This window comes from Phacochoerus africanus, chromosome 10 (genome assembly GCF_016906955.1).
Source record: "Phacochoerus africanus isolate WHEZ1 chromosome 10, ROS_Pafr_v1, whole genome shotgun sequence".
Classification (NCBI taxonomy): Eukaryota; Metazoa; Chordata; class Mammalia; order Artiodactyla; family Suidae; genus Phacochoerus; species Phacochoerus africanus.
In genome coordinates this window covers 23582324-23608155 of record NC_062553.1, presented here as the reverse complement: position 1 = coordinate 23608155, position 25832 = coordinate 23582324, and the positions used below count along the sequence as shown (strand labels likewise).

At 35.7% G+C, this 25832-nt stretch overlaps 1 protein-coding gene across 2 annotated transcripts in view; it reads right to left on the bottom strand.

Moving 5' to 3' along the window:
• PCDH7 (protocadherin 7) overlaps nt 1-25832 on the bottom strand; it is a 414638-nt gene that overhangs the window by 184406 nt on the left and 204400 nt on the right. Inside the window, exon 3 of one of the 2 annotated variants that reach the window (XM_047798495.1) lies at nt 5257-5369. The exons of the other annotated variant lie outside the window; for it this stretch is intronic. Within the exon in view, the coding sequence (XP_047654451.1) occupies nt 5281-5369 (89 nt within the window). The 3' untranslated portion in view covers nt 5257-5280. Of the gene's footprint in view, nt 1-5256; nt 5370-25832 lie in introns of those variants that run through there. 2 annotated transcript variants of the gene reach the window in all.

Sequence of the window (25832 nt, the reverse complement as noted above, 5' to 3'; positions counted from 1 at the left end):
CTTCTTAGAAATTATGTGAGAAGCCTGTAACATAAATGGTAATTGACCACATGATCACAGAAGCCCGTGCCACAGAATCAAAGTAAGTTCTCAGAATCCTTCTCAAGAGAAAGTTTCAGAAAGAAAAATAGGTCAACACATTCTATCATTAAAGATTATATCCCGGAGTTCCCATTGTGGCTCAGTGGTTAACAAATTGGACTAGGAACCGTGAGGTTGCGGGTTCGATCCCTGGCCTTGCTCAGTGGGTAAATGATCCAGCGTTGCTGTGAGCTGTGGTGTAGGTTGCAGACGCGGCTCGGATCCCGAGTTGCTGTGGCTCTGGTGTAGGCCAGAGGCTACAGCTCCAATTAGACCCCTAGCCTGGGAACCTCCATATGCCCCGGGAGCGGCCCAAGAAATGGCAAAAAGACATTAAAAAAAAAAAAAAAAGATTACTCCCTGGTCTAGCTTGGTCTCCATACTTTACAGATGAGGAAACCATTCCCCAGGGAAGTTAAATATAGTTTATTGGCAAATATAGAATAAAACTTCAATTTCTAAAATTCCTAGTCTTCCATATTCTGTAGAAAATTGAAAGTTTCTTTAAAGACCTATTAGTTAAATCCCTCATTTTGGTGAAATAAGTGAGGTCTTGAGAAGTTAAGTGATTCATCTGTATTTCCTTCATTTCACTTCCTTCTTTCTAAAATATTAAAAAGGATTGAAAAATATTAAACTATTATCTAGGTTCAGAGCATACATCTTCAATAGCAGTGATAGATAAAGCACACATAGCTTTTCTGTTGTTTTAGGATTTTTGCCTATGGCTCATATGTAACCGAATACCAAAAGGGTATTACTTTGGGAATAAATCTAAGAAAAGCGGAACAGCAAGCATACAAAGTCACATTCAGTACAGAAAGGATTTACATAGGTCCTGGAGTTTTTGAGAATATAAAGTCAAGCCCTATAATTACCATATGGAAGGCGTTCATTAAGATTATATAGGTTCGTAATATACGAAGCACATTGAAAATGGAAATCTTGGGTAGGGTCAGGGAAAAGTCATGTGGCATAAAAAGTATTCTCTGCCAGCAAATTAATTAATTTTCCCAGTTCTAGAAAAGGCCATATATTCTGTGCGACACTCTCTGAAAGTCAGATGTGCTGGGCTTCTGAGAGAGTCCTGTAATCTACTCATAAACTGGATTCACCAAGGCACATTGACAGCAATTTGGCATTAAGAAAGAGTTCACATACATGAAGAATTTACTTTGCAGTAACTTTTATTAAGAAAAGTCTATATCTGACAGGGCAGCCTTTCTACAGCTTTCAATCTTATTTTGCCCTCATTTGACCTCCATGTAACATAGTGTTATATGTGAGCACATATTAATTGCCTTTAAAGTCAATAATTTGCATTGAGAAGACAGTGGGTTTCTTTGGCCACACCCACAGCATGTAGAAGTTCCAAGGCCAGGGACTGGACCTGTGCCACAGCAGTGACCCAAGCTGCTACAATGACGAGGCCAGATCCTTAACCTGCTGTGCCACAACGGAACTACGAAAAAATGGTTTTTGTCTTATTTTGCTTTTGTTTTGTTTGTTTTTTACTTGTACTGATATTATCCACACAAGGATATATATATATATATATATCCTAGTGCCAAATTTGTTACAATGATGAATGGGATCTTAGGAAAAAACTCATCTCAGGCACTATCTCAAACTAAAATATTTATTCAACGAAGAAATAAAAAGGAGAGTCTGAATATTCTTTTACTTTCAGCAAATGTGATTTTTTAAACTCATTCATTTTTCTATATTTTTTATTCACTTATAAGCATACTGTATTTTATTTGTATGTTATACTATACTCCAGCTAAACCATATCTTTATTATGTACAAATTCAGATCAAAGCCATATGCAGTTTTAAACTGTACATCCCTTTCTTCCCCTGAAGTTATTTAAATGGATTTTCTGGGTTCTTCAGACTGAATAAATATAAACATCTAAACTGAGGGAGCCCATTCTGAATTCCTTGGTTTTTTTTCTTTCTTCTTTTTTGACAAAGTATTTTGTACTAAATGAGAATAACTAGAATGTTAAAAAGATTTACAACCAAGAAACAGAAGAATTAGGAAGGCTGGAGTTCTAACCCGGAAAAAAATAGACTACTAGACATCCTATAGCTAGACATTATGATAGAGTGTCTCTCTGAATTAGGTCCTGGAAGTGCTTTCATTTGGAGAAGGAATAGAACTTAATTTTGTGTTTTTCCAAAGGGAAAATCCACGATAAATAGATTCAAGTTACAGGAGGGCAGATTTTGGCATATAAGTAAAAGCTGGACAGTTAAAGATGTCCCCAGATAGAGTGAGCTACCTCTGGATTTTGTGTTACAGGACTCCTTCAGGCAGAGATGAGTGAGTCTTGCGGTGCTGAGGGATGCATGAACAATCTAAGACTGCATTGGTTGACCCTAATCTCTCCACCAACTCATAAAATTCCATGACTAATTCAGCAAATATTCATTCTATGCTTCAGGCACTCCACATAAAGAAAAATAGATATGATATGATCCTTTTATTCACAGAGCTAACAGACTGCTTAATTCTAAGATTATTTTGGTAAAGAGTGAGGGAAGAGTATTTTGACTTGTACCCTAATTTTCCTTCCAACCCTGCCTCAATTGAATTCTCCAGGCACAACCTTTTTATTTCTAAGTAAATAGCTCCAAGTTAATGCTTAAGCCCTTATCTTGCTCTCAATAGCACTGTTTCCAAAGAAAAAGTCCTAGAAAAATGTGTGCAAAAAGCAATGTATCTTAACTCTCCTTTTACTTTCTAGCCATTTCACCTCAAAGGCTTTTATAAGAATAAAGGAAACAGGAACTCATAAACAAAGCCCCTTTTCTCTTCCTGCATTGACTTTTTTTTTTCCCTCCAAGTTTTATTTCATATTCTTTTAAAGTCCTTTCAGTGCCAGTGGTTTTCAATGATCTGTTTCCTTCCATTTTTATTGCTTTTCAATATTCACTTTCCCCAAATCTTTTTGTTTCTATTTCATCAAAGACTTTTCTTTTCTCTCTTGGTTTATCCTCTCTTCCTCATCTGTATTTTACATTTCCATTCCTTTCTTTTCTTGTATAGCATAAACTGTTAAGACTCTTTCCTATATGGTGTATGTTTACTTACCTATAATGTAAAAAAAAAAGTTTCTCTGATAACCTTTTCTCAGAACTTTAGAATATTTTGGTTGAATTTTCTTCTTTCCATGAGAGATATAAGTATATGTGTGCTTCCTTTTTTACCATCAGATTTGGTAATTTTTATAAAATTGAAATTGTTTTTCTGTGTTTTCAATTGTTTTATACTCACTTGGTTTTTAATTTCAGGTTCTAAATTTAAGGGCGAATAATGACTTATTTATTATAATAAAATATATCCAGTCATCTCTAAAGCTAATAATAGTCAAGAGCCACAAGCTAAAGGGGAATAAAAGCAGAGTAGAGGGAAGTATGGATGAGGAGAAAAGCCCATACGAGGGTGAAAAAGATGAATGACTATTTTGTAAAAATGCATTCCTTTGTTTAACATTTAGTGAGTAACAAGCACTGCAGACATAGAAGAGTTCATAAAGGATAAGATGGCATCACTGTCCTCTAGAAACTCAGAGTTGAACATGAATGAAAATCTCGGCTTCACTTGAGAGGAATCAGGAGACACTCAATAAGGCACATGGCACTTCAGTCCATTCGGAGTGATGCTGGCCACTTTAGATATCTCTAAGCGTCATTTTTTAGCTATTAAATATGGATGATAATTTCTAACTTTATGTTCCTTTACGCAAGTGAATTAAGCAAATGGAGATTATTAAGATTAACATTGTGCCTGACACACCATCAACCCTCAGTACATGTTTGCTGTTATTACTGTTCTGAGTTTTCCAAACAGACCTGGGGAAAGGGCTCTGCAGATGGTGGGACCCTACCATGCAAACGTCTGTGGACAGGGAAGAGTATACTGATTGAGAGAGATGAGGAGGCCACAGCGCAGCGAACATCCAGGGTAAAGGCATAAACTCTAGACTAGAAATGTGGGTAGAAATGGGATTGTGAAGGTCATTTCACAATTTCAGACCTTCACAGCATGAGAGGTCACACATTCCTGAATCAACGTTTATGGCCCAGCCTTTAAAGGTTAATGGTAGCATCAGCGAACATCAGTGTAAATCAAAAGGATTTGCTTTTTTTATGTACACAAACAAGTCTTGATTATCCTACTATTTTAAGGAATACCACAAATAGTGCTGCCACACACATGCACACACTCACTGTTCAATTTAAAGACATCTGCCAATAATCTTCCTAGCCCAAAGGTGCTGTTCTAGTTACATGACTCAAAGAACCTGATAGAGTCACAACGAAGTAATACGGAGCTTGCCTAACACATCCTCAGAACAAGCCCCTGCAGGAGCCAGGAGGACCAGTTCCTCTAGCAAAAAAGGAAATCAAGAAGGTAGGTGTTTCCCTGTGATGACTGAGTGTTTATGTTTTATAGGTTATGACTCTGCTGGAGTTTGAGCCCTGAGGGCCTAGCTCCTTTCAAAATGTAGCAGCTTGAACGAGGTAATCTTGAGACTGCTGAAGGTAACAGTCCCCTCTGTCTCCCTCAAATGCCACCAGCTGAATTGACAAAAGAAAGTTTTGCAGAAAAGCCATTAGCATACATCCAGCTCTGACATCTGGATGACATGGCTTTGTAGGATATTTAGATTTACTTTAACTGGCTTGTAGCTAATTTTCCATAACCAGATGCACAAGCATTATAATTAATATGCATACCGTTTTGTGTAATGCTCTTGAAAATTCAAATGCTATTATAATGGAATTTTGAGTTAAAATTCACAAAATATTCCTATTCTACACTTTTCAAAGATATGTCATATAACAAGTATTTGTAGAACACTGATAGTGGCTTACACAAACAGACAAGGTCCAGTTTTTCCCTATAAAATCAGTTGAGGAAACTGCATAGCACCTTTCCCTGAAAATATCATTAATTCTTCTGTTCTCTTTACGTTTTAAAAAATAATCTACAACCGTGCAGGGACTTCTCAAACGCACAGCATACTGAAATGTGTAAAGATATACTCAGGTTGAATAATTCTTCCCTATCAGTAGGCTCTGTGTCGTGGGTAAATGAGTCTTTTAAATGTTACAGAGGTAGATTGCTGATGGAGAATGCAGAGGAGGGGCAGCTGCACTGTTTCATGAGAACCATCATACCTGTTGGTTAATGGAGAGGCCTTAACAGCACTCTTCTTCCGTGCGTCTTGCCATGAGGAAAGGGGAGGAAGGGAAAGGTAGTGATGGCAGCAACACCTGGGGAAGGGAGATGGGGAAATATGTAAAGGGAAAATCAGCAGCCCCTGCACCATGGTGTCCATCCATAGACCTTGCCAATAAAACAAATTCCAAAAAACCTGAGCTGGTTTTCTTTCTTTTTTAAAAATCTAGATACATTTCAAAGATACTTCAGACAAATAGGGTATTTTTGAAAGATGTTAACCTGAACATTCTCCAACTATCATCATCCAAGTCTAGGACATGGGGGCTGCTACACTTACATAATGAGTAATCTTATTCTTGCTTTTTGTCTAGACAGGGTACTTTAAAGCAGGACTTTGATATATGGGTATAGTCTTTTTTTTTTTTTTTCTTACAACAGATTTAAGAAAAACTATAGGGTAAACAATACCAAATATACATGTATATTTTCCCCAACACACAGTAGGATTATATCATTTTCTCCTTTTATTTCTATCTAATTACCATATAAAGGACTCACAACACATCTTCCTATCTATATTCTCCTAAGGGTATGCAGTTTTGATATCAAAAAGCTTCAACTTGTTAATTTAATAAACAAAGAATTCGACTTAATAGAATCGCTATACGCTGCAAGAGGCCAAACTAATACAAGTTGTAATGTTTTTATGTTTTAATTATATATTTGTAGACATGGTTTAATCTGGACTATGTTAATTTAAAAAAATTTAATCTATAGGATTATATGAAAAGAAATAAAAGTTTTAATAAAAAGTTGATAACACAAAACTATGTGAATTTTAGTATGGATTAACTGCTTTAATAACATTAACATGAGATAATAGCACACCTGAAAACCAAACACTGCTGCAGGTTTTGCTCTTAGTACTTGTTTTTAAAGAAATCTTTAACTTTGCATGTTTATATTTAAAGAAAAACTTCATGTAAAAAAATGATGATTTTACACTATTTAGAGCAGCTTTTATACATACTGGAAATAACTTATTAAAGTATGCATGTCTTGTGAGTAAAAGAAGAAATATTCCACTGCGGTGGGGGGTGTTAATAATGGAGAAAGCTACATGTGTGATGGTGAGAGGTATTTAGGAAATTGCTGTACCTCCCTCTCAATTTTGTTGGGAACAGAACTTGTTCTAAAAATGTCTTAATTTTTAAAAAGACTATTGTAAAATGTTTAAAAATAAGAGTGAGTTCATTTTCGTGTGTCCAAAAAAAATGTTTTTGACTGCTCCACCAATATATTTCGTAGTATAATATTTACAGAAGGGCTGAATTTTTTCTTGAATTTTTCTCTAAAGATAGGGATTTTTTTTTGAATACATGTTTGCATTCTTGTTCCTGAATGTGATTCTAATGTTTAGGAAAGCAGCTATCATGAGATCTTTGGGGGTTGGAGCATGATAATCCTTTTGGTTTTGCCTTAATCCTGTTTAGACAGGGTGTCTCAAAACTCTCCAGTTTCTCAGCCCCTCTGGTTTTTGACACACCGCTTACTATGAGCCATCATTTCTGTTTAAAATAATATGACCCACCTAATGCTTAAGCAATAGTGTTAGTCAGCCCTTGAATTGAGAAATTTGGAAGCTAATTGGTTATCACAAGAGATTAGCATCAAAGAATTCTGAAGGCATATGCAAGTAACCAGCCCTGCTGAATTAAAAGAAACAAGCTCAAAGTAGCCAACAAATTTTATCTGATATGATTGAACATAATTTTTTTGCTCTTTTTAAAAAGATTTTTATTTTGCATTTAATTTTAAAATATTAATTGCCATTACACATAATATTTTAAAATGGAACTCCCTCTCTAAAATTAAAACCTACACATCCCAGCAATATCAAAGTAAAAATATCTAACTATTTCTACATTTAAATATTCCTGAGTGATTATTTGGGGATCAGCATTTTATCTTTGGAAGAATCAAGTGTGGGACTCTCCCAAGACAGGAGAAAAAAGAATCCCACCTCCTCTCAATTTGTGGCAAAATACTTAAATCTATCATAAAATACAGCATTTTGAGGATAGGAATCCCTAATGCCCTAAGGATTTTATATATGGTAAATTCATTCTTCCTTTGATCTTAGGAAGGGTAGATTATTATGAGGTAATATATCTGGAAACTAGCACAGCAGTGTGAAAGATACAAAAATAACCAAAGGTATACTTATGAGAAACTCTGGAAAATAAATATACACACACAACACACAGATGGCCCTAATAGTATCACTTATCAAGATTAACGAGTAATATAAAATGATTTTATAAATAACCAAGTTTAGAAGTAACTGGAATAACACAGAATGGTAACCAGAAAGATTAAACTGAAATTTTAGAATCATGAATTCATAGAGTAGAGAATAGAACTTTATGGATTAAGAGGAATAAAAATGAAACCTCGAAATGTAGGCGCCAAGATGATAAAATCACCCTTGGAATTAAAGGGGTATTTGGTAGAAATATACTTACAGACAATGTTATGAGCTAGATTTTCTCCTGGATAAAAAAGGCAAAATGGACCACATGGTACGTGAAAATACAAAGTTGATGGAGAGATAATTTGTGACTTTATTGAGTAGAATTAACTATCGAGAGTGTGTAATGAGACTGATTTTCCAAAAAGGACAGAATTCTCTGTCACATAGATGAAAGAAGAATGCCATGGAGAAGACTGTGGTTCAGCCTACTGTTGTTTCTGCTTGAGGAAAAAAATGTATGATAGAAGTAGAAATACCAATTCTAAGCTATTGGTACTAAAAGCTGTGCGGTTTAGTAAAATAAGCACAAAGAACACAACTCTGAGCTGTAATGCCAAAGATAAGGCACAAGACTTGATTCATATCCTCACAAAATATAATCATTAGGTGGGGGACAAAACATAAGGGTCAAACTTCATAGTGCTTGAGAGTTAAAAGAGATAAGGGGATAAACTTTGAAAAAGCTTCTTTTCAAGGACTGAGTAGGAGATGGACAAAGGATGAAAGAAAGAAACAGTTTGCAGAAAGGGAAGCTGGCACAGCCGAATGTGGTGTGGGGGAAAGGAGGTTGATGAGCGCTGGCAAGTCTGAAGTTAGTCTAACCAGAATAGACTGTATGGTGGGAGGAACAGAACACACCTTGATGTGGAGAAGAGACACATCACAGGATATAGAAATAGGGAGATTAATTAGGCAGTGAGACTGCTGTTCTCTGCTTAATGTCCTTAAACCTTTATCAAAACCCAGCTTGTCTGGTACAAAAATAAATGAAGAAAGGGCATTACCACGCCGTATCAACATTCCTGATAACAGTATTGTTTTCTGTGTCCTATTTGTGAGGTCCATCTTAGAAGTACATTTTCTCTAACAATCAGAAAATAGATATTTAACTTTGGTTCTGACCCTAAAACCTAAAACCTTCCCACAGCCTCTGGCATCCATACCCAAGGTTTTTTTTCAACACGAACAGTCCAGTATATTCCCTTTAGGGGGCCAAGCTCCAGGCAATGAACTGGTTCAATTTTCTTTCATTCTCCTTCTTGCTAAGAATAACTGGTGAGTTACCAGTAAGGACATTTTATTGATATGCACGTTCCATAGTGTGTCTAGGTGGGGCTGGAGTATGGTGAGGCCTTGCTTGGCTGTTCTGCTAACTTCTGTATAATTGGATTAAGACCTGCCCCGGGGGCAAGAGGCAGAGGTGGAATGGAAAACCTCTGCAAAGGAAGGGATACTGCCTGTTCTTGCCACACTCAGGAAACTTCTCTAGTGCAGATATGACAAGGCCCAACTCAGTTTTTGTTAAAGAGGAACAAGCAGTATTGTTTTCAGTACAAAATAAACAATCGGATCAAATCCTGGATAAGGTTCTCAGTCAGTGCTGAGGACTGAGACCACAAGGAGGAAAAAAAAAAAAAACAGAAAATACCAGGAGAATAACATCATTGCATAGGCACCACCTGGAGTTTTGTTTTTTTTTCTTTTTTTTAATCGATAAAAATTATAACTGATATAAGAGTGAAAGAATTTTTTTATCCTTTATTCAGTTCTCTTTTAGTGACTGCTGCGTTTCTAGTATCCTGCATCGTGTTTTATAGTCCTAAAATGTAAATTATAGATTGTTCAGCTTAATGGCAATAAAAATCAGCTAAATAACAGTGCTTAATATTACCAACTACAAGCTTTAGTAAAACAATAGTGCAATGAAGAAATTAGGAAATAATATCAAAGAGATTAAAGTGTAAACTGAATTACATTTTAATTGGGTTCGGTATATACAAATTTATTTATTATTTATTTTTTATTTTTTGTCTTTTTGTTTTTTTAGGGCCACACCCGCAGCATATGGAGGTTCCCATGCTAGGGGTCGAATCTGGAGCTGTAGCCACTAGCCTACACCACAGCCACAGCCATGCCAGATCCTTAACCCACTGAGCAAGGCCAGGGATTGAACCTGCAACCTCATGGCTCCTATTCATATTCGTTTCCGCTGTGCCATGATGGGAACTCCAAGGTATATACAAATTTAAAATGTGACATAATAATGACCCATGTTTCCTTTATACAAACCAATAGGCTACCTGAGTACCTGGTTAATCATTGATTAATGTATTGAACAATGTTCACTTAGAATTTTTAATTTTAATTAATACATGATTTACTCTATTTACATTATTAATATAATAATTTAATCTCCCCCCCAAAAATTTTAATGTGGGTTTTGCTCATTCTCTTCTTGACTTATAATTGTTTGAATAAATTTAAAAAACAATGGAAATCCTAAATCCTCCCATAGGACATTTTTAAGTCTCTGCCACTAAAAGTTGTTAATCGGTTTGATTATTCAGTTTCGTTCATCGCATATTTAAAGAGTGTCCAATATGGGTTAGGCATCATATTAGCCAGCGGTACTTAAAACATTTGGGTTTCAGACTCCTCCAGCCTCTAAGAAACTGTAGATGACCCAGAGCACTTGTATTTTTATGTGGGGCACATTATCATTGGTATTCATTATATTCAAAAATAAAATTGACACTTTAAAAATAATTGATTGCACCCGTATCTGAAAATAGCCACAACGAAGTCATTTCATGATGACATAAGTAAAATATTTTAATGAAAAATGATTACCATATTTTTTAAACCAAAAAAAAAAAAAGGCAAGGAGAGTGACATCATGATACGTGCTATTACAGATGCATGATATGCAAAGGGCTAAGAAAGAGATGGTCAGCAAGGGCTCCATGGAGGAGGTGATATCTGTGGTAAACTTTAAAGAAAGGATTGGCCAGTAGGACAGACATGTATGTGAAAGAGGTTAAGACTATTCCAGAGAAAGAAGGGCATGGCTAGACACAGCATATTGTAATAGAAAGAGCAGATTTTTGTTTGTTGTTTGTTTGTTTGACAGATTTTCCTCAAACCCCATCTCAGCTATTTTGGCTGCAAGACTTTGAGCAAATCATCTAAGGTCTTGAGCCTCCCTTTGCTCTCTTGTGAACTAGTAAAACTCACATATTAAGAATGTCATGAGGATTAAGTGAGATGAGATATGTAAAGTATTTTTACATGTGGCAGTTAATTAGAACACTCAGTAATATATTGCATTTCGTTGCATATTTAAGGAAGTGAATTGGTTATCACGCTGAGAGCATAGAGTGTCATGTGACGGTAGGGAGAGGATAGAAGTTATAAAGAGAGTGAAAACGGCAGCAATGAGTTAGAGTTGGTATGAAAGTTAAAGGTGAGTATGAGCGATTTAAAAAGCAGAAATACGGTAATATGAAACGAACTGCCTTGCAAACTCCAAAGAAAATCACTTCTCATGCAGACCTTAGCAAATCCATAGAAAATCTTGATTTCCATCCAATGTCACCTATCCTCTCCCAGGAAAACCAACAAACTGCAGTTTTAGGAAAACATATTCCAGTATCATCATAAATATAGAATGAATGTGTTAGAAATAAAATGGAGGGTGAAAAATTTACTTAAGACAGAAATTTGACCAACCTCTTCCACCGCTTATAGAGGTTTACTTGACCCAAATCTTCCAGCTGTCCTTGAAATTAGATTTCAGTTATGTTTTAGCAATGAATGAATTAAAAAGTATACAAATAAAAATATATATTTAACCCATATGAACAACATATTAAGAATCTGAACTGGCAACTGTGATGTTCTCAACCTTGAATTGAGAATCAGAAGAATCATAAAGTCTACCAATCAATTTCAACTTATCTAGAAAACATTTTTATTAAGAGTATGGTACACAGAGAATGTAATGAATTTTCTCCACACTGGTTTATAACATCCAGATGCTATCTTTGATCTTCAAGGCCCTTCATGGACAGAAGGTTTAAAAACTATTTCCCAACTACGAAATGTTTTTTGTTGCTGCACCTTAGTTCCGTTAATTAGGACACAGGAGAAAAAAAACACATATATATAAGCATATATATACTTAGTACATATAGATAAACATACACACACACACACACACACACACACACTCTTAGTAGAGAAGCATGATTTTTAAATGTAAAATAAACTCTTCATAAAGGTTCAGGTTTAGAATTTTATAATACATAATCAATATTCTGACCCATGCACAAACACTGGATATAGTAATACACCAATGGCCAGCAAGTACAGTGTGAATTTAGGTGAGAAAATTTGCAATATTCTATGAAGAGTTTAGGATTAGACTATATCTTTTCTAATGAAGTATGTTTATACTAATCCATAATTTTGGCTAATTTCTCTGCTACCACAATTCAACCCAGACTAAGTTATCAGAAAAACAAGTGAATAAAATAAAGCATTAAAGCTGAGGTAATCATGGAAATTGTGGTTGGATCCTGGATCCAGAGAATATTAATTTATGCTTTAAGTGATTCAATAAATATTTCCTGAGCATCTATTCTATGAAAGACAGTGCCCTCATTGCTGGAGATAAAATGAACATGAAACCATGGTCTCAGTCCTCATATAGCACAAAGTCTAGTAGGTAAGATAGTAAATAAATAAATACAGCATTTTATTTCACCCAATGCACATACAAATTATTCTAGAAATTATTTTCAAGAGAATTTTTTGTAAAAAAATTACATATCATAAAAATGAAACCAAGTTATTCACTTGACAACTTCTTAATATCCTGACTTTGTAAATACAAAGAATAAAGCTCTATATCCAAATAGAAAAGTGTCTAACTCCATGTAGCACCCGTGACCTAGGACTTAAAAATGACCATCCTAAGAGCTGACATTAAATATTACATCGTTTTTACCTTCACTTTTCTAGTCTCATGTATGTGTGCATGAATGTGCAGGCAGAACATAGAATAATCAACTTACGGTGGTAACTTTAAGATAAAATGTCCCTATGTAACCATCCCTCACTAGAACACAATTTGCATACAGGTTCTTCACTGAAATTTCCCTTTTCACTTTCCTTGCTACCTCCTCTCTCTTTGTATCAACTACCATACTCTAACTTTGCCAAGTCAAACAACAGTTGTTGATTCTGGGTAAATTTAGCCACATAAATGTAGTAATCTACTCACATGGAGAAACATTTTTTTTGGGGGGGGGTCAAAAAACTTGAATAGGTTTAGCAGAAGCTACGCTAAACCATTTTGAGTTTACTCAAATAAAAATGCAAACAAAATGGATGATTTCCTCTGCAAAGTCGAAATAAGTCCACTGTGTGCTGTTATTTATAATTTTAAACCTCAAGGAATGATTATTCATAGATCTCTAGAATGGAAGGAAAGTAAAACAGTCTGTTCACTCTCTCCTTCATCTGAAATACATTGCACACTGTTCTTAGTTAATGTATTTTAATTTATTTTTAAAACGCAAGTTGTTTTTTGACTATAAAACATCTCAGACGCTTAGTAAAACTTTCTTGTGTATTATTTTCTTCTCAACATACAGAAACACAGGCAGCATGCTCTAAGTTAGCATTCAGTTAAAATGTTAGAACATCTTTTTCAATACTGTCATTTAAGTTACATGAACTAAAATGCCGACTCTGGGCTATGCCATTCCCTCAAAGTATATATATTAGTTCATGATGCATGTAATAATTCACAATGTTTTATTTCAAGCCCATAAAATATGTTATCCTCTTGAGAAATGTGACAGATGATAAAACTGCATGAGCGTGGTATATGTGAACATGTTTTCATACTTCCACAAAATTGCCGATTTCTTTTTATTTCAATCAGCTGTCTGATTAGTTGAAGAGCACCATATTTAATAAACAGCATATGGACCAGCTAATGGATGAGAAGAACCTGTTCTTTCTTTCCCCCATCGCATTTATGCTCTTTTATCTTTCAATGAAGAGATAACATTTTCTGAGTGGGAGAGGTACTTGAAAATAAGCCATATGCCACACGGATTTCATTGTACAAATAATAGCTATGTTTATTTTAAGAGTATTGTATAAAGAGAAACTAAATATTTTAATCTTTTGTCCTAATACACACTCCATTTGTACATAATGCACAAAATATGCCTTTGCATTTTGCTACTGTGTGTTTTTCCATTTATAGAAATAAAATTTTATAATGTGGCTAAACTTTTTGAGTCTTTTATGTATTCAATCAACCAATGAAGGGAGATTCATTATAAGAAGAAGGTGAAATCTCCATTTTTAAGTTAAAATATTACTAACAAAATATGCTGAATTTCTCAATATAGGTTCAATCAAAACCAATTCATAAAGTGTGATGATAAAAGCTTTTTAAAAGTTTAAGACAAAAAAAAAATCCACTCTTTAAAATGTGGATCCAAACTTCTAACGTTTAATTCTTGGGAGATGAAGAAAGAGGTTAAACATATTTTGATATGCCAAATGTAGTTTCAGAGCACCGGTTATAACTCTGAGTCCCTTTTGCCTATGCACCAATATTCTTCATTCTGAGGTAAACACTAGCCTCAAATTCCAAACCTGTGCTCATCAACCTTGGTCTGTTTTTCCTCTAACATGAACTCAATTAAGGCTCCTACTCTTAATTGACCTTTCCATTTCTTGCCAATAAAGGAAACAGGTAAGGAAATACATCGAAAGTAGGTATGTACAAGGAAAGTTACATTCTGTGTAAAAGCAAGTACTTCCAAAATAAATGCATATTCTAAATTTTCCTACATCAAATTTACATTTGCAAGGCCAGGCCAGGTATGATTACAAATGCCAAAGGCATACCTCTACAGTCGTTCATGCTTTTGAGATTTCAAATTACAACAGCATCCCATTTTTACAAGGCATTATGAGAATATTCTCCAACGTGTATATTAGATTCCTTTATAGAGACAGTCATGTTCCTACAAGCCATAAATTTAATAAATCACCAGATATATAACTTTCATTCTCACATTTACATTACCAAGTATTTTATGGAGCAATTTTCTTGGTCATAGCAGTGAGACTGTTCAATGATATAAATAAATAAATAAATAAATACTATTTTGACATAAAACCCATAACTCTAAAGGAAAATAGCTACACTGGAGTCTCCCAAGAATACAATTCACTATTAAAGAGAATTCAGCTATCAGTGGGGTCTGTCTTGGATTGCCATCATGAAGGTTTATTATGAGTAGTATCAGAAGGACTTTATTATAACAAGCATTGCAGAAGCCAAGAACAGAGCTATGGCTAGGTTCCAGTGAAGAGAGAAAGAGCTTGAAAAGCCTAATATACCACAATACTGAAATCGTTGTTATACATAACTGGTCCATTTACATCGGATTATCATACATTTTCAACAAAAACTTGAAATGCCAGCTCCATCAGCATCAGTCTCTGGGCACAAGGTTTCTTGCTGAGACCTGTTGTGCATGAGCAGAGTTAGGCTTAAGTGCTCTCAGGGATTTCTAGGCTTTTATTATAAAACAAATCCCTTGTAAAGAAAACCAGACTTTAAGGTGTAAAAGATGTTTTGAAATGATGTAACATTTGAGCAATCCAGTGATAACCTTGAAGCAATATTTCAAAATACTCTAACAACATATAGCTATTTTAATTTAATCATCATAATTCCCTAAGTGTACATTGTGAAAATGTGTGTAATATACCATATTCTTGGGGGGGAGGGAGGCAGATAAAAGCAGTAAAAGGCATTAGAAAACTATAGCCTTAAGTTAACCATATCATCTTCCTGTCAATTTTTGTTTTCTGGTCCTTTTAGAGCCGCACCCACAGCATGTGGAAGTTCCCAAGCTAGGGTTCGAATTGGAGCTGTAGCTGCCGGCCTACACCACAGACGCCGCAACACTGGATCTTTAACCCACTGAGTGACACTGGGGATTTAACCTGTGTCCTCACAGATATTAGTCGGGTTCATTACCACTGAGCCACAGTGGATACTCCTGTTAGCTTTTTACTTAAAGGATTATATTGAATTACAAGTTGGCATGTTAAATGAGAGAAATTGATTCACATGTTACAGGCACATGCACTACGAATTTCCTATTTGCAATTTAATAAACTTACTTTAATACAGAAGTATTACTTATTTTTACAATATAAAGTCTCAGTATGGTAGGAGGCTGTCAAACTTGCAAATAATGAAACTATTGTCTTTAATTTAATAGAACACTTCCAAAATAAAGTCTTTCTGAGGCATAGTTTATTACTCAAATTATTTCCAAGATGTGCTTTAGAACACTTCCAAAATAAAGTCTTTCTGAGGCATAGTTTATTACTCAAATTATTTCCAAGATGTGCTTTAGCCTTCTCAGCCCAGCCCATCAAGACCGATGTGTGTGTCATGCACATGTGCCCGCATGTATGTGTGTACAAGCAGGAGAGCAATGCGAGTCTTCTTAAAATTTGCTTGTAAATTTCAGAATGAGTATCAAAAATACACAGTAACTGAGAAGTCAACTTCTCCACATGTTGTGCCATCAAATAAAATATTTGCCCTCCAAATTATTTAGGAAGGCACATCAGGTACAAGTGGATAGTTCATGAGGTCTAATAATAAGGGTACTAGTTAAATGAAGTGCAAAAAATATTATAATGGATCTTTTGCTCTTTGGAGTCAATGGCAGTAACCTTTGTTTAGAAAGAATGTGCGTCTGAGCAATAACATGTACCAATATTTCTCAAGCTGCTAAAATGAAAAGAGCTCAAAGGCAGGCATTTCTCCATATAGCTTTATTACGTTTTTCTCTTCTCCCCTGTTGAGGCAAGAGAACTACCATAACAGCTTCAGAAATGTCCTACCTTCTTCCCATGGAAGGAAATGAAGACCTTAGCACGGATGCTAAAATATATACATAATACATACAAAAGAGCAGCTGGGGCAGATAGAGGTTTTCAGTTGCTTGATGACTAGGTCAATTATTAGCAAACTAAATACGCCAGCTTCTCAATGAAAGCAGGTATTTTTACTTCATCTCTCACTGAAACATGCGTTATATTTTTTGCATCTGTGTTCCTAAATACATGAAGTTAATTCACACATCAAAACTACAGCAGTTCCCATCGTGGCTCAGCAGAAACGAATCTGACTAGCATCCATGAGGACGCAGGTTCAATCCCTGGCTGCGCTCAGTGGGTTAAGGATCCAGTGTTGCTGTGGCTGTGGCATAAGCCAACAGCTACAGCTCTGATTCAACCTCTAGCCCAAGAATTGTGCATATGACAAAAAAAAGACAAAAACAAACAAAACAAAACAAAACCTGCAATAGCTTAAGTGCTAGCACAAACTGAGTTATCTTTATTTATAAGGCACATCTTCTCCCGACTAATACAAAATTTGATGAGCGATAATACTTGATAATAAGGTACTTGGAAATTCTTCTGTGCATATGATATATATGCCCTTTAACTTGCTTATGCCAGTGATTTAGAAATTATTTTTCAATTTATTTTGTTACTGTACTAAGCAAGCTTCTTACTCTTAAGCAAGCTGGAGCAAGTTCAGCAATTTAGATCAACTGATAGGCATAATTAAAATAAATATTCCCCAGAGAGGCAAGGGGTTTTTGTTGTAGCTAAAAATATGTGTGCTCCAGTCCTGAAATAGCTGGGAAATTTTCTAATTTGATCTTATACTATAAAAATTATATTATTTAACACAGACTGGTATTTCTGAAAGTAATGGTATGGGTATATATTTGTTTTTCCTATATTCATCCCACAAAGAGGATATTTTGAAATAAAAATCTCTAGGGGTTTATAAATGTAGCTTATTTTTTGACTTATTTTGAAATTTCCAATATTATTGAGACAACATTAAAAGTATTAAATAAACTATTTAAATATCTTTCTAATGCTTGCTTTACTGAATGGTTTGCATAATTAAAAAGTTAATTGCTTTGTTTCTATAATCTTTGGGAGTCATGGGACCAACTCCAGAAGCAGGCTTTTAGTGCTATATTTTCTTTTTTTTTTTTTTTTTTTTTTTGTCTTTTGTCTTTGTTGTTGTTGTTGTTGTTGTTGCTATTTCTTGGGCCGCTCCCGTGGCATATGGAGTTTCCCAGGCTAGGGGTTGAATCGGAGCTGTAGCCACTGGCCTACGCCAGAGCCACAGTAACTCGGGATCCGAGCCGCGTCTGCAACCTACACCACAGCTCACGGCAACACCCGATCGTTAACCCACTGAGCAAGGGCAGGGACCGAACCTGCAACCTCATGGTTCCTAGTCGGATTCGTTAACCACTGCGCCACGATGGGAACTCCTAGTGCTATATTTTCTTATACACAAGCATTAACTTCCCTACTTTGGAAGAAGGATGTAATGAAGGGGAGTGAGTGTGTGTGTGTGTGTGTGTGTGTGTGTGTGTGTGTGTGTGTGTAGAATGAATTATAGGCATAAGGAACACAACTATCTAGTTTAACCACTAAATAAAGCACCTTGTATTCATTCTTACCCTAATTGGGACATACTATATTTTTTAAGCCGCCCCTTATATTGAATCTGTTATCTTGTTATTCCACAGTTAAAAAATAATTAGCATCTTCTTAATATGTGTGATATGAACACCTGACTATTTCACTTATGATCTTAGATATCAACATTTATGTCAAACCACAAATAGTGTAGTGTAGTTCTTGATGATGAAATAAAATACTACTTTACACAAAATAACAAATATGCATTGTGTTTTATAACTCATGCAAGTAAAAAGGGGAATTCCCTTAATGTCCCTGAAAGGCAGGTACAGAATGGATTATTGCCTGCCCTAGACAATAAGACAACAAGATCGCTGATTTGCTCAAAATGGCATAATACGTTAATGCTTCTTTTATGTACAAAATGAAAATGAAAACTTTCCTACTTAAAAGATGTTTTTGAAGTAGAAATAATTATAATGGCTACAATAGGTTTTCGTGAGCTTTGAATGTAGTAATGCAAATACAGCCCTTTGGCACTAACAGCAACAAAGCAAGAATAATAAATAATAGTTACTATGTATTGAACACCTAGTATTATAAGGTATTAACCATAATTTTACGTCTCTTCTTCCCAGTTTTATCATCTATAAAACACAGATAATATTACCTTCCTCAGAGTGATTCTATAAAGCAAATGAATATGTAGATCCCTCAGGTTAGCACTAATATACTATAAAAGTATTCCTTATTACTTCATTTTTCCTTACTGTTTTTATCATTTATTTTTAGACACTTAACAAAGGTACTATTTCATCATTCTAGGAAGCCTTTTTAATAGATAGATTATTCTCTTTATGTTACATTGCTCTGGTGCATCTCTCTTTGTGTAAGTGGGAGGGAGTAAATGAATCTACAATTCATTTGTCTCTGACATTAGAGATGCTTCATGATGACTTGATCCTTTAAAATCTCTTCAGCCCTTTATGTTTGAATTGCATTGTAACTGGGGTGTTTTGTACTGTGATCTAAAAATTATCTCCAGTAACCCATAAAAGTTGATTTCTACATTTATAAATGTATTTGGCTTAATTAGCAGTTTAAGAGGAGATGTGAATAAGTACTATGAATTGGTGCCTAATTGGCAGAGTCTATCCACACTCTGTGATTGGCAATCATCTTTACAAGGCTTTTCTTACTGCCATGAATATTTGAGAGTTGACTGTAATCTCAGTCTTTTACGAACCACTTTGCAACTGGGCACTGAATGATCTTTAATAATTATTTGATGAATATCTCTGTGAGTTACTGGTTTCTGTCTTTCACTACTCCTTAACAATAAATCCAGGAAAATATGTGCAGGTTTCTCAAAGACAGAAGCCATTTAGCTGCAGAAAATAAATGTGAAACTATTAATATGTTTTCTCTGTCTATGGCTTTCACAGAATTATATTTGTTATAAACACTGGCACTTGTTCATAGTGGATAGAGAGCCATGTGCTCTTAGCCTTGGAAGCCAATAAAAAATTCAAAAGAGGCAAAGGAACAACTTACCTTAATGGCAAAATATCAGTGAAGCCAGGGAACATTTTTGTAAGCAAGAAAACAATCATGTATTTGATAAATACTATGAAATTGTATGTATTATAGGTCTGATTTAAGGTGGGAAAGAAGAGAACTATAGAACCAGAAAAATTTTAAGTATCTTTAAAAAAGTAAACATAGTAAAGTAGCAATCTGATAGAATTTTATTAAATGCTAACTTCTTAAAAATGTATGTTCAGGGAGTTCCCGTTATCGATCAGCAGAAACGAACCCGCTAGTATCAATGAGGATGCCGGTTCAATCCCTGGCACCACCCATTGGGTTAAGGACCCAGCATTGCCACCAGCTGTGGTGTGGGTCACAGACATGGCTCGGATCCCATGTTGCCGTGGCTGTGGCGTAGGTCAACAGCTGTAGCCACAATTCGACCCTAACCTGGGAACTTCCAAACGCTGCATCTGCAGCTCTTAAAAAAAAAAAAAAAAAAAAAAAAGTATGTTCAACTGCACAATAATCCTTAAGGAAGATAGGGCAGTAACTTTGTAAACTATTACAGTCTCCATTTTATAAGCAAGTGAAATATGTGAATTGATCTAGGTTCCTTTCTTCAAACTGTGATAGAGGTTGAACTAGGACCCAAATCTCTGGCAGCAATTCTTTGCAAATGTACATATTTTATTATATACTACAACACAGCCAAATTTAGTTAGATTTAAGAATGACATTTTAAAATTGAAAATTTATAGAAGACCCTCTTCTAAAAGGTATCCCCAAAGGAATACAGAATCTGGATTGTCCAAAATGACTCAAACATAATGATTTTGGTAGAGAAAATGAATTGCTTGATGCTCAATATGTCACAGATAAGGTATTGTAAGGGAGAAAATGTGCATGGGATGGCGCAGTTGGGAGAGGCAAAGGAGTACGGTTATTAGAAGGATAAAATAAAGAAAAAAATATAAAATCTCAGAGTCAATCTGTGGGACAGTCCTCTAATCCTCCTTCAGAAATGAAATGACTGTCAGAGGAGTTTAGAACTTTTCATTAGGGTAAAGAAGAGTAATGAATTTACCCTGCTATATTCAAAAACTTAAAAAATAAAGACCAGAGGCTAAGTAATCAAGTCAGAAGTCTTGTACTTTATGCCCTGAAATAAAATGTGGTTACTTAAAAAACACACACATGGGGACCTCTAAACCCATGGACAATGGATAGAACTAATTTAATAGCTACTTGATTCTAGGGACATAGATAATGCTGAGACATGAGCTGCAAAGAAAAAGCAGGTTGGTTTGATTTCACAAAAGAGGATAAAAACAGTCTGGGGTTGAAATAGGCAAGAATTAGACTTTAGATCTTCATTATTCTGGGAAAAAGAGATGAACCAATGTTGTCCAGGAAACTAGAAGTGCCTCTCAAAATTGAATTCTCAAAGAACTACTGAAGGCGGAATGCAATTGATCACATAGAATAAAGGGCAGTAAGCTTATGGGGGAGGAAAAAACTCTTATAAAATATGGTTTTGTGTGAACACGGTGCTTCCAACACCTGTTCAAAGATGACGTAAGGTTAACATTGCCTTGATAAATATGAAGGGGAAGAATAAAAATTGGGCCCTAAATTCAATTTTCTCAAATATTTTAGGAGAAAAATTGAGTTTATTTTAGGTGAGAATTATCTGAGAAATTATGACTATATAAATAATGATTTTGAAAATTACATATCAACCTGGGAGATGTTTCTGAGTGACACAGTTTTTGAGAGTCCACTATCACTTAATATTAACAGCAGGTAACTCTGCCTGTAAACAATGGGATTAATAAATAATTAATTGAATGTTTAGAAATGCAGAGCTGTCCTATAGAATGGACTAGAAGCAAGGAGGGAAATGGAATCTGGCCATTTAATCATGCCTAAAGCCCTTATTGAGAGAATCATTTACATTATTTTAAAAAGAATTTTTCATTAAGAGATAACCCTAAAGAGAAGAGAAAACAAGCAAATGACAACAAAAATAGCAAACAGTAGTTATAGCCGCAGGTTAGAGATTGCAGTTGGTGCCTAGTTTAAAAGAGGCTCTGAATCTAGGGAGCCAAAGAAATCTGTTTTTCAGGAGATACTCTCAGCCAATGATAGACATGTTACAACAGGTATTATCTGTCTTGCTGGGTCTGGATGAAGAAGTCCCTCTTCTGATTCCATCCCCCTCACCAGGCAATCTTTTAAGAGGTACCCTGATTTTCCTTGAGTCTCCTGAGAGATAAAGGACATTGCCTGGGAGACGAAGCAGGGACTTTACTATTTCTCGAATGGAACATTCCTCCATTTAAAATTTAATAAAATAATATTCTGGTTCGATATCAGGAATTTTTAATATTTAGAATTTGCCTTGGCTCTATACAGTTCTGCATATTGATGAAACTGATATTTGGATCTAGAAAAAGAATTCTAGGTACCCCTTAGAGGCCACTCAGTAACCAGATAGGTAGCTTTCTCTCTTTTTCTTTTTTTTTTTAAATGGCTGCACCAAGGTATATGGAAGTTCCCAGGCCAGGAATTAAATCCGAGCCACAGTTGCTACTTATGCCAAGGCTGCGGCAACCCCAGATCCCTTTTAACCCACTGCACCAGGTTGGAGATTGAACCCACACTTCTGCAGTGACCTGAGCCAATGCAGTTGGATACCTAACCCACTGTGCCACAGTGGGAACTCCCACGTAGCCTTCTCTTGACACACCCTACACTTCCATACATTCTAGTCAATGCTCCAGGACAACAGGGAGCATATAGGCCAGGCCAAGAAATGCTCATTTCTAGAGGTTTTTGATGAACCAAATAAATGTATGCATGATTAAACAGGACTTGCGGGAGTTCCCATCTGTGGCTCAGCAGAAACGAATCTATTATCCATAAGGATGAGGTTTCAATCCCTGGCCTTGCTCAATGGGTTAAGGATCCAGCGTTGCTGTGAGCTGAGATATAGGTCGCATACGTGGCTCGGATCCCACGTGGCTGTGGCTGTGGCTGGCAGTTGTAGCTCTGATTTGACCCCTAGCCTGGGAACTTCCATATGCTGTGGGTGCAGCCCTAAAAAGCAAAAATTAATTAATTAATTAATTAATTAGACTTGCTTTTTATTTGTAAATTATTATGTTGCAATCATTTAGCTTATCTTGGGCTGGAAGACTATGTTTTATTAATACAGTCCCCATTTTTAGTTCTTACTAAGCAACAATGAACACAGAGAAGGGAGAATACATTCATATGACACTGATAGTTGTCCTTTCTTAGATAAAAACGACATCAAAAGTGACATCTGCTTGGCAAATCATTATTAGCAAGTCTTTGCACATAGCTATTTGGAGGCAATTCCCTTGCATGGTGTCCTAGCTGTGGTAAGCATCTTTGACACTGCGTTTCTGCACTGCTGCTCACATATAAAATAGACTGGAATGGGACAGTCCTTTACTATACAATTTAAATATATTTCTTGTGCAAAATCTATTTCATTATTTTTTGTTTTGAAGCATATCTATTTGCATAATATTACGAGCAACTGATAGCAATATTACAGTGTCAGGAATCCTATAGTCAAATACACAAATGTTTGATGATGACAAAACATGTTTGATATCAATTACTGGATCTCACCAAAAACTCAATTAGTCAGACTCTATTTTAATTTCAAGCCAGTGAGATGGATAAATGATGACCTAGTGTAAGAATAAAACATAGAGACCAAAATTTCTGTAAAAGAGTAATGACTATATCTCAAGGAAAGATAGAACAAGCTAGATTATAGAAATTTCTCTATGGTGCTTTCAGAAAATTTTATAGAAATAAACTAACAAAAATCCCAAACATAATTTAGAATTGTAAGTTGGACATAAATTCACTAAGATTGATGTTCAAAAATGAAATAAAATTAAATTTAAAAAAGGAGTTCTCGTCGTGGCACAGCGGAAATGAATCGGTCGACTAAGAACCATGAGGTTGCCAGTTCAATCCCTGGCCTTGCTCAGTGGGTTAAGGATCTGGCGTTGCCGTGAGCTGTGGTGTAGGTCACAGATACGGCTCAGATCTGGTGTTGCTGGGGCTCTGATGCAGGCTGGCAGCTACAGCTCTGATTGGACTCCTAGCCTGGGAACCTCCATATGCCGTGGGTTCAGCCCTAAAGAAAGACAAAAATAAAATAAAACAGAATAAAAAGATTGATGTTAAGGGGTGCAACTATGCCCCTGCCTCTGATAATGACATTACAATGGACCTAGGGGAAAAGAATTCTCACGTGTGTTCTTAAGCTACATTTCCTGGCCTTCTATTTTCTAAGTTTTCTTCTACCAACTCTCTATTGGCAATATTGGGCTCCTAGTCCATATAAGCAAATTCAATACTCTTTTTTTGAATATCTATGTGTGGGAATCCTGAGGTATAATCTTAATTCTAAATCTCTCCCTAGCCTGCCAGATTTTTTGTTTTCCTTTTTTACTTTTTAAATATCCTTCTCAGTGATCTTCAGTGAAACTTACTTCTCCTATAGTCTCTTATATTTCAGTATTTTTTTCAGATTCTGGCATCATATATTTAATTGATGGTCACATCTATTCTCCAAATTGCACAATCACAAGGGTACCAAGGACGACTCAAGCTATAGTTTCGCTATTTCTTCTTACTCCCCAGTTTCTTGTGTACATTTCCAATAGCCTGCTAGAAATCACCTGAATTTTTTGGAAGTGCCTTAAATCCCACATGTCTTAATCAGGTTCATTCTCCTGGAAGGGGGCTATTCTTTCCATTTTTCTCAGGTTGGCAAATAGCACCAATGTTTTCCCATCCTCTCAGGTTGGTGACATTGTCATAACCCCCCTATTCTCTATAAACTTACCCATATTTCTGCTTATCAAATCCCTATTGGCCCATCCTTTAAAGCTTGGCTATGATTTCCATATCCCCAACTCATATCCTCCTCCAGCTCTGGTAACATTTGGTCTCTTCACCTAAAGCCCCTCATCTTTAATTTTAAACATCTAATTCTGTACACATCATTCTCCACTGCAATATTTAACACTTAGAGACTGTCTTATTCACCTTTGGATCCTTCATGGGAACTTGCATAAATGCTCTACAAATGGTTATTGAACTCCATGAATTCTCATAATACTCCAAATTCCCTGTTCATTGTATAAAATTTCAGCTATGGCTGAGATGACCTTTTGCTACAAATGCTGTGTTGGTGAAATGCAACCTCATACTGAATAGAAACAATGTGCATAATTGAGTACAGGGCACTATGGCTCACAGGAATGCAACCTCAGAGAAGGACACCATGGTCAGGTCACATGTGGTCCCCCAATGCCCTCATCGATGTAAATGCTGAGCATTTCAGAGCAGAAATAAAATCATAGTAGATATATTCTGCAATAGAAATGGAGTAGATGCTTTTTAAACATGAGGACACTGCTCTTTTCATTACTAAAATATTTTATAGCACTTGTCACAGATTTCTTTTGAATATACTCTATCAAAACTAAGTTTCTAGGAGTTCCCGTCGTGGCATAGTGGTTATCAAATCCAACTAGGAACCATGAGGTTGAGGGTTCGATCCCTGGCCTCACTCAATGGGTTAAGGATCTGGCGTTCCCCTGAGCTGTGGTGTAGGCCGCAGACGCGGCTGGCTCGGATCCCGTGTTGCTGTGTCTCTGGCATAGGCCGGCAGCTACAGCTCTGATTAGACCCCTAGCCTGGGAACATCCTTATGCTGTGGGTGTGGTCCTCAAAAGACAAAAAGACAAAAAAAAAAGCTAAGTTTTTTTTTGTGATTATCATAATTTAGCAGCTGAAAATCTGTTTTAAAGGAGGCATTTAAATATGCACGTGTCTCAAATATTTTTTCATTTTGTAATAAACTTATACTTTCTAGACAATAATAAGGAAGCAGAGAAGATAATGAGACATATAAAAATATACATACTTGCATAAATTAGGTAAAATTTTTCAGAAATAAGTTTTAAAAACAAGGCAGGCTATTGTCTATAGTTCAGATAGAAAGGGAACATGCTGTACAGCAGAAATTGGCACAACACTGTTAATCAACTATACTTTAATTAAAAAAGGAATGTGATAT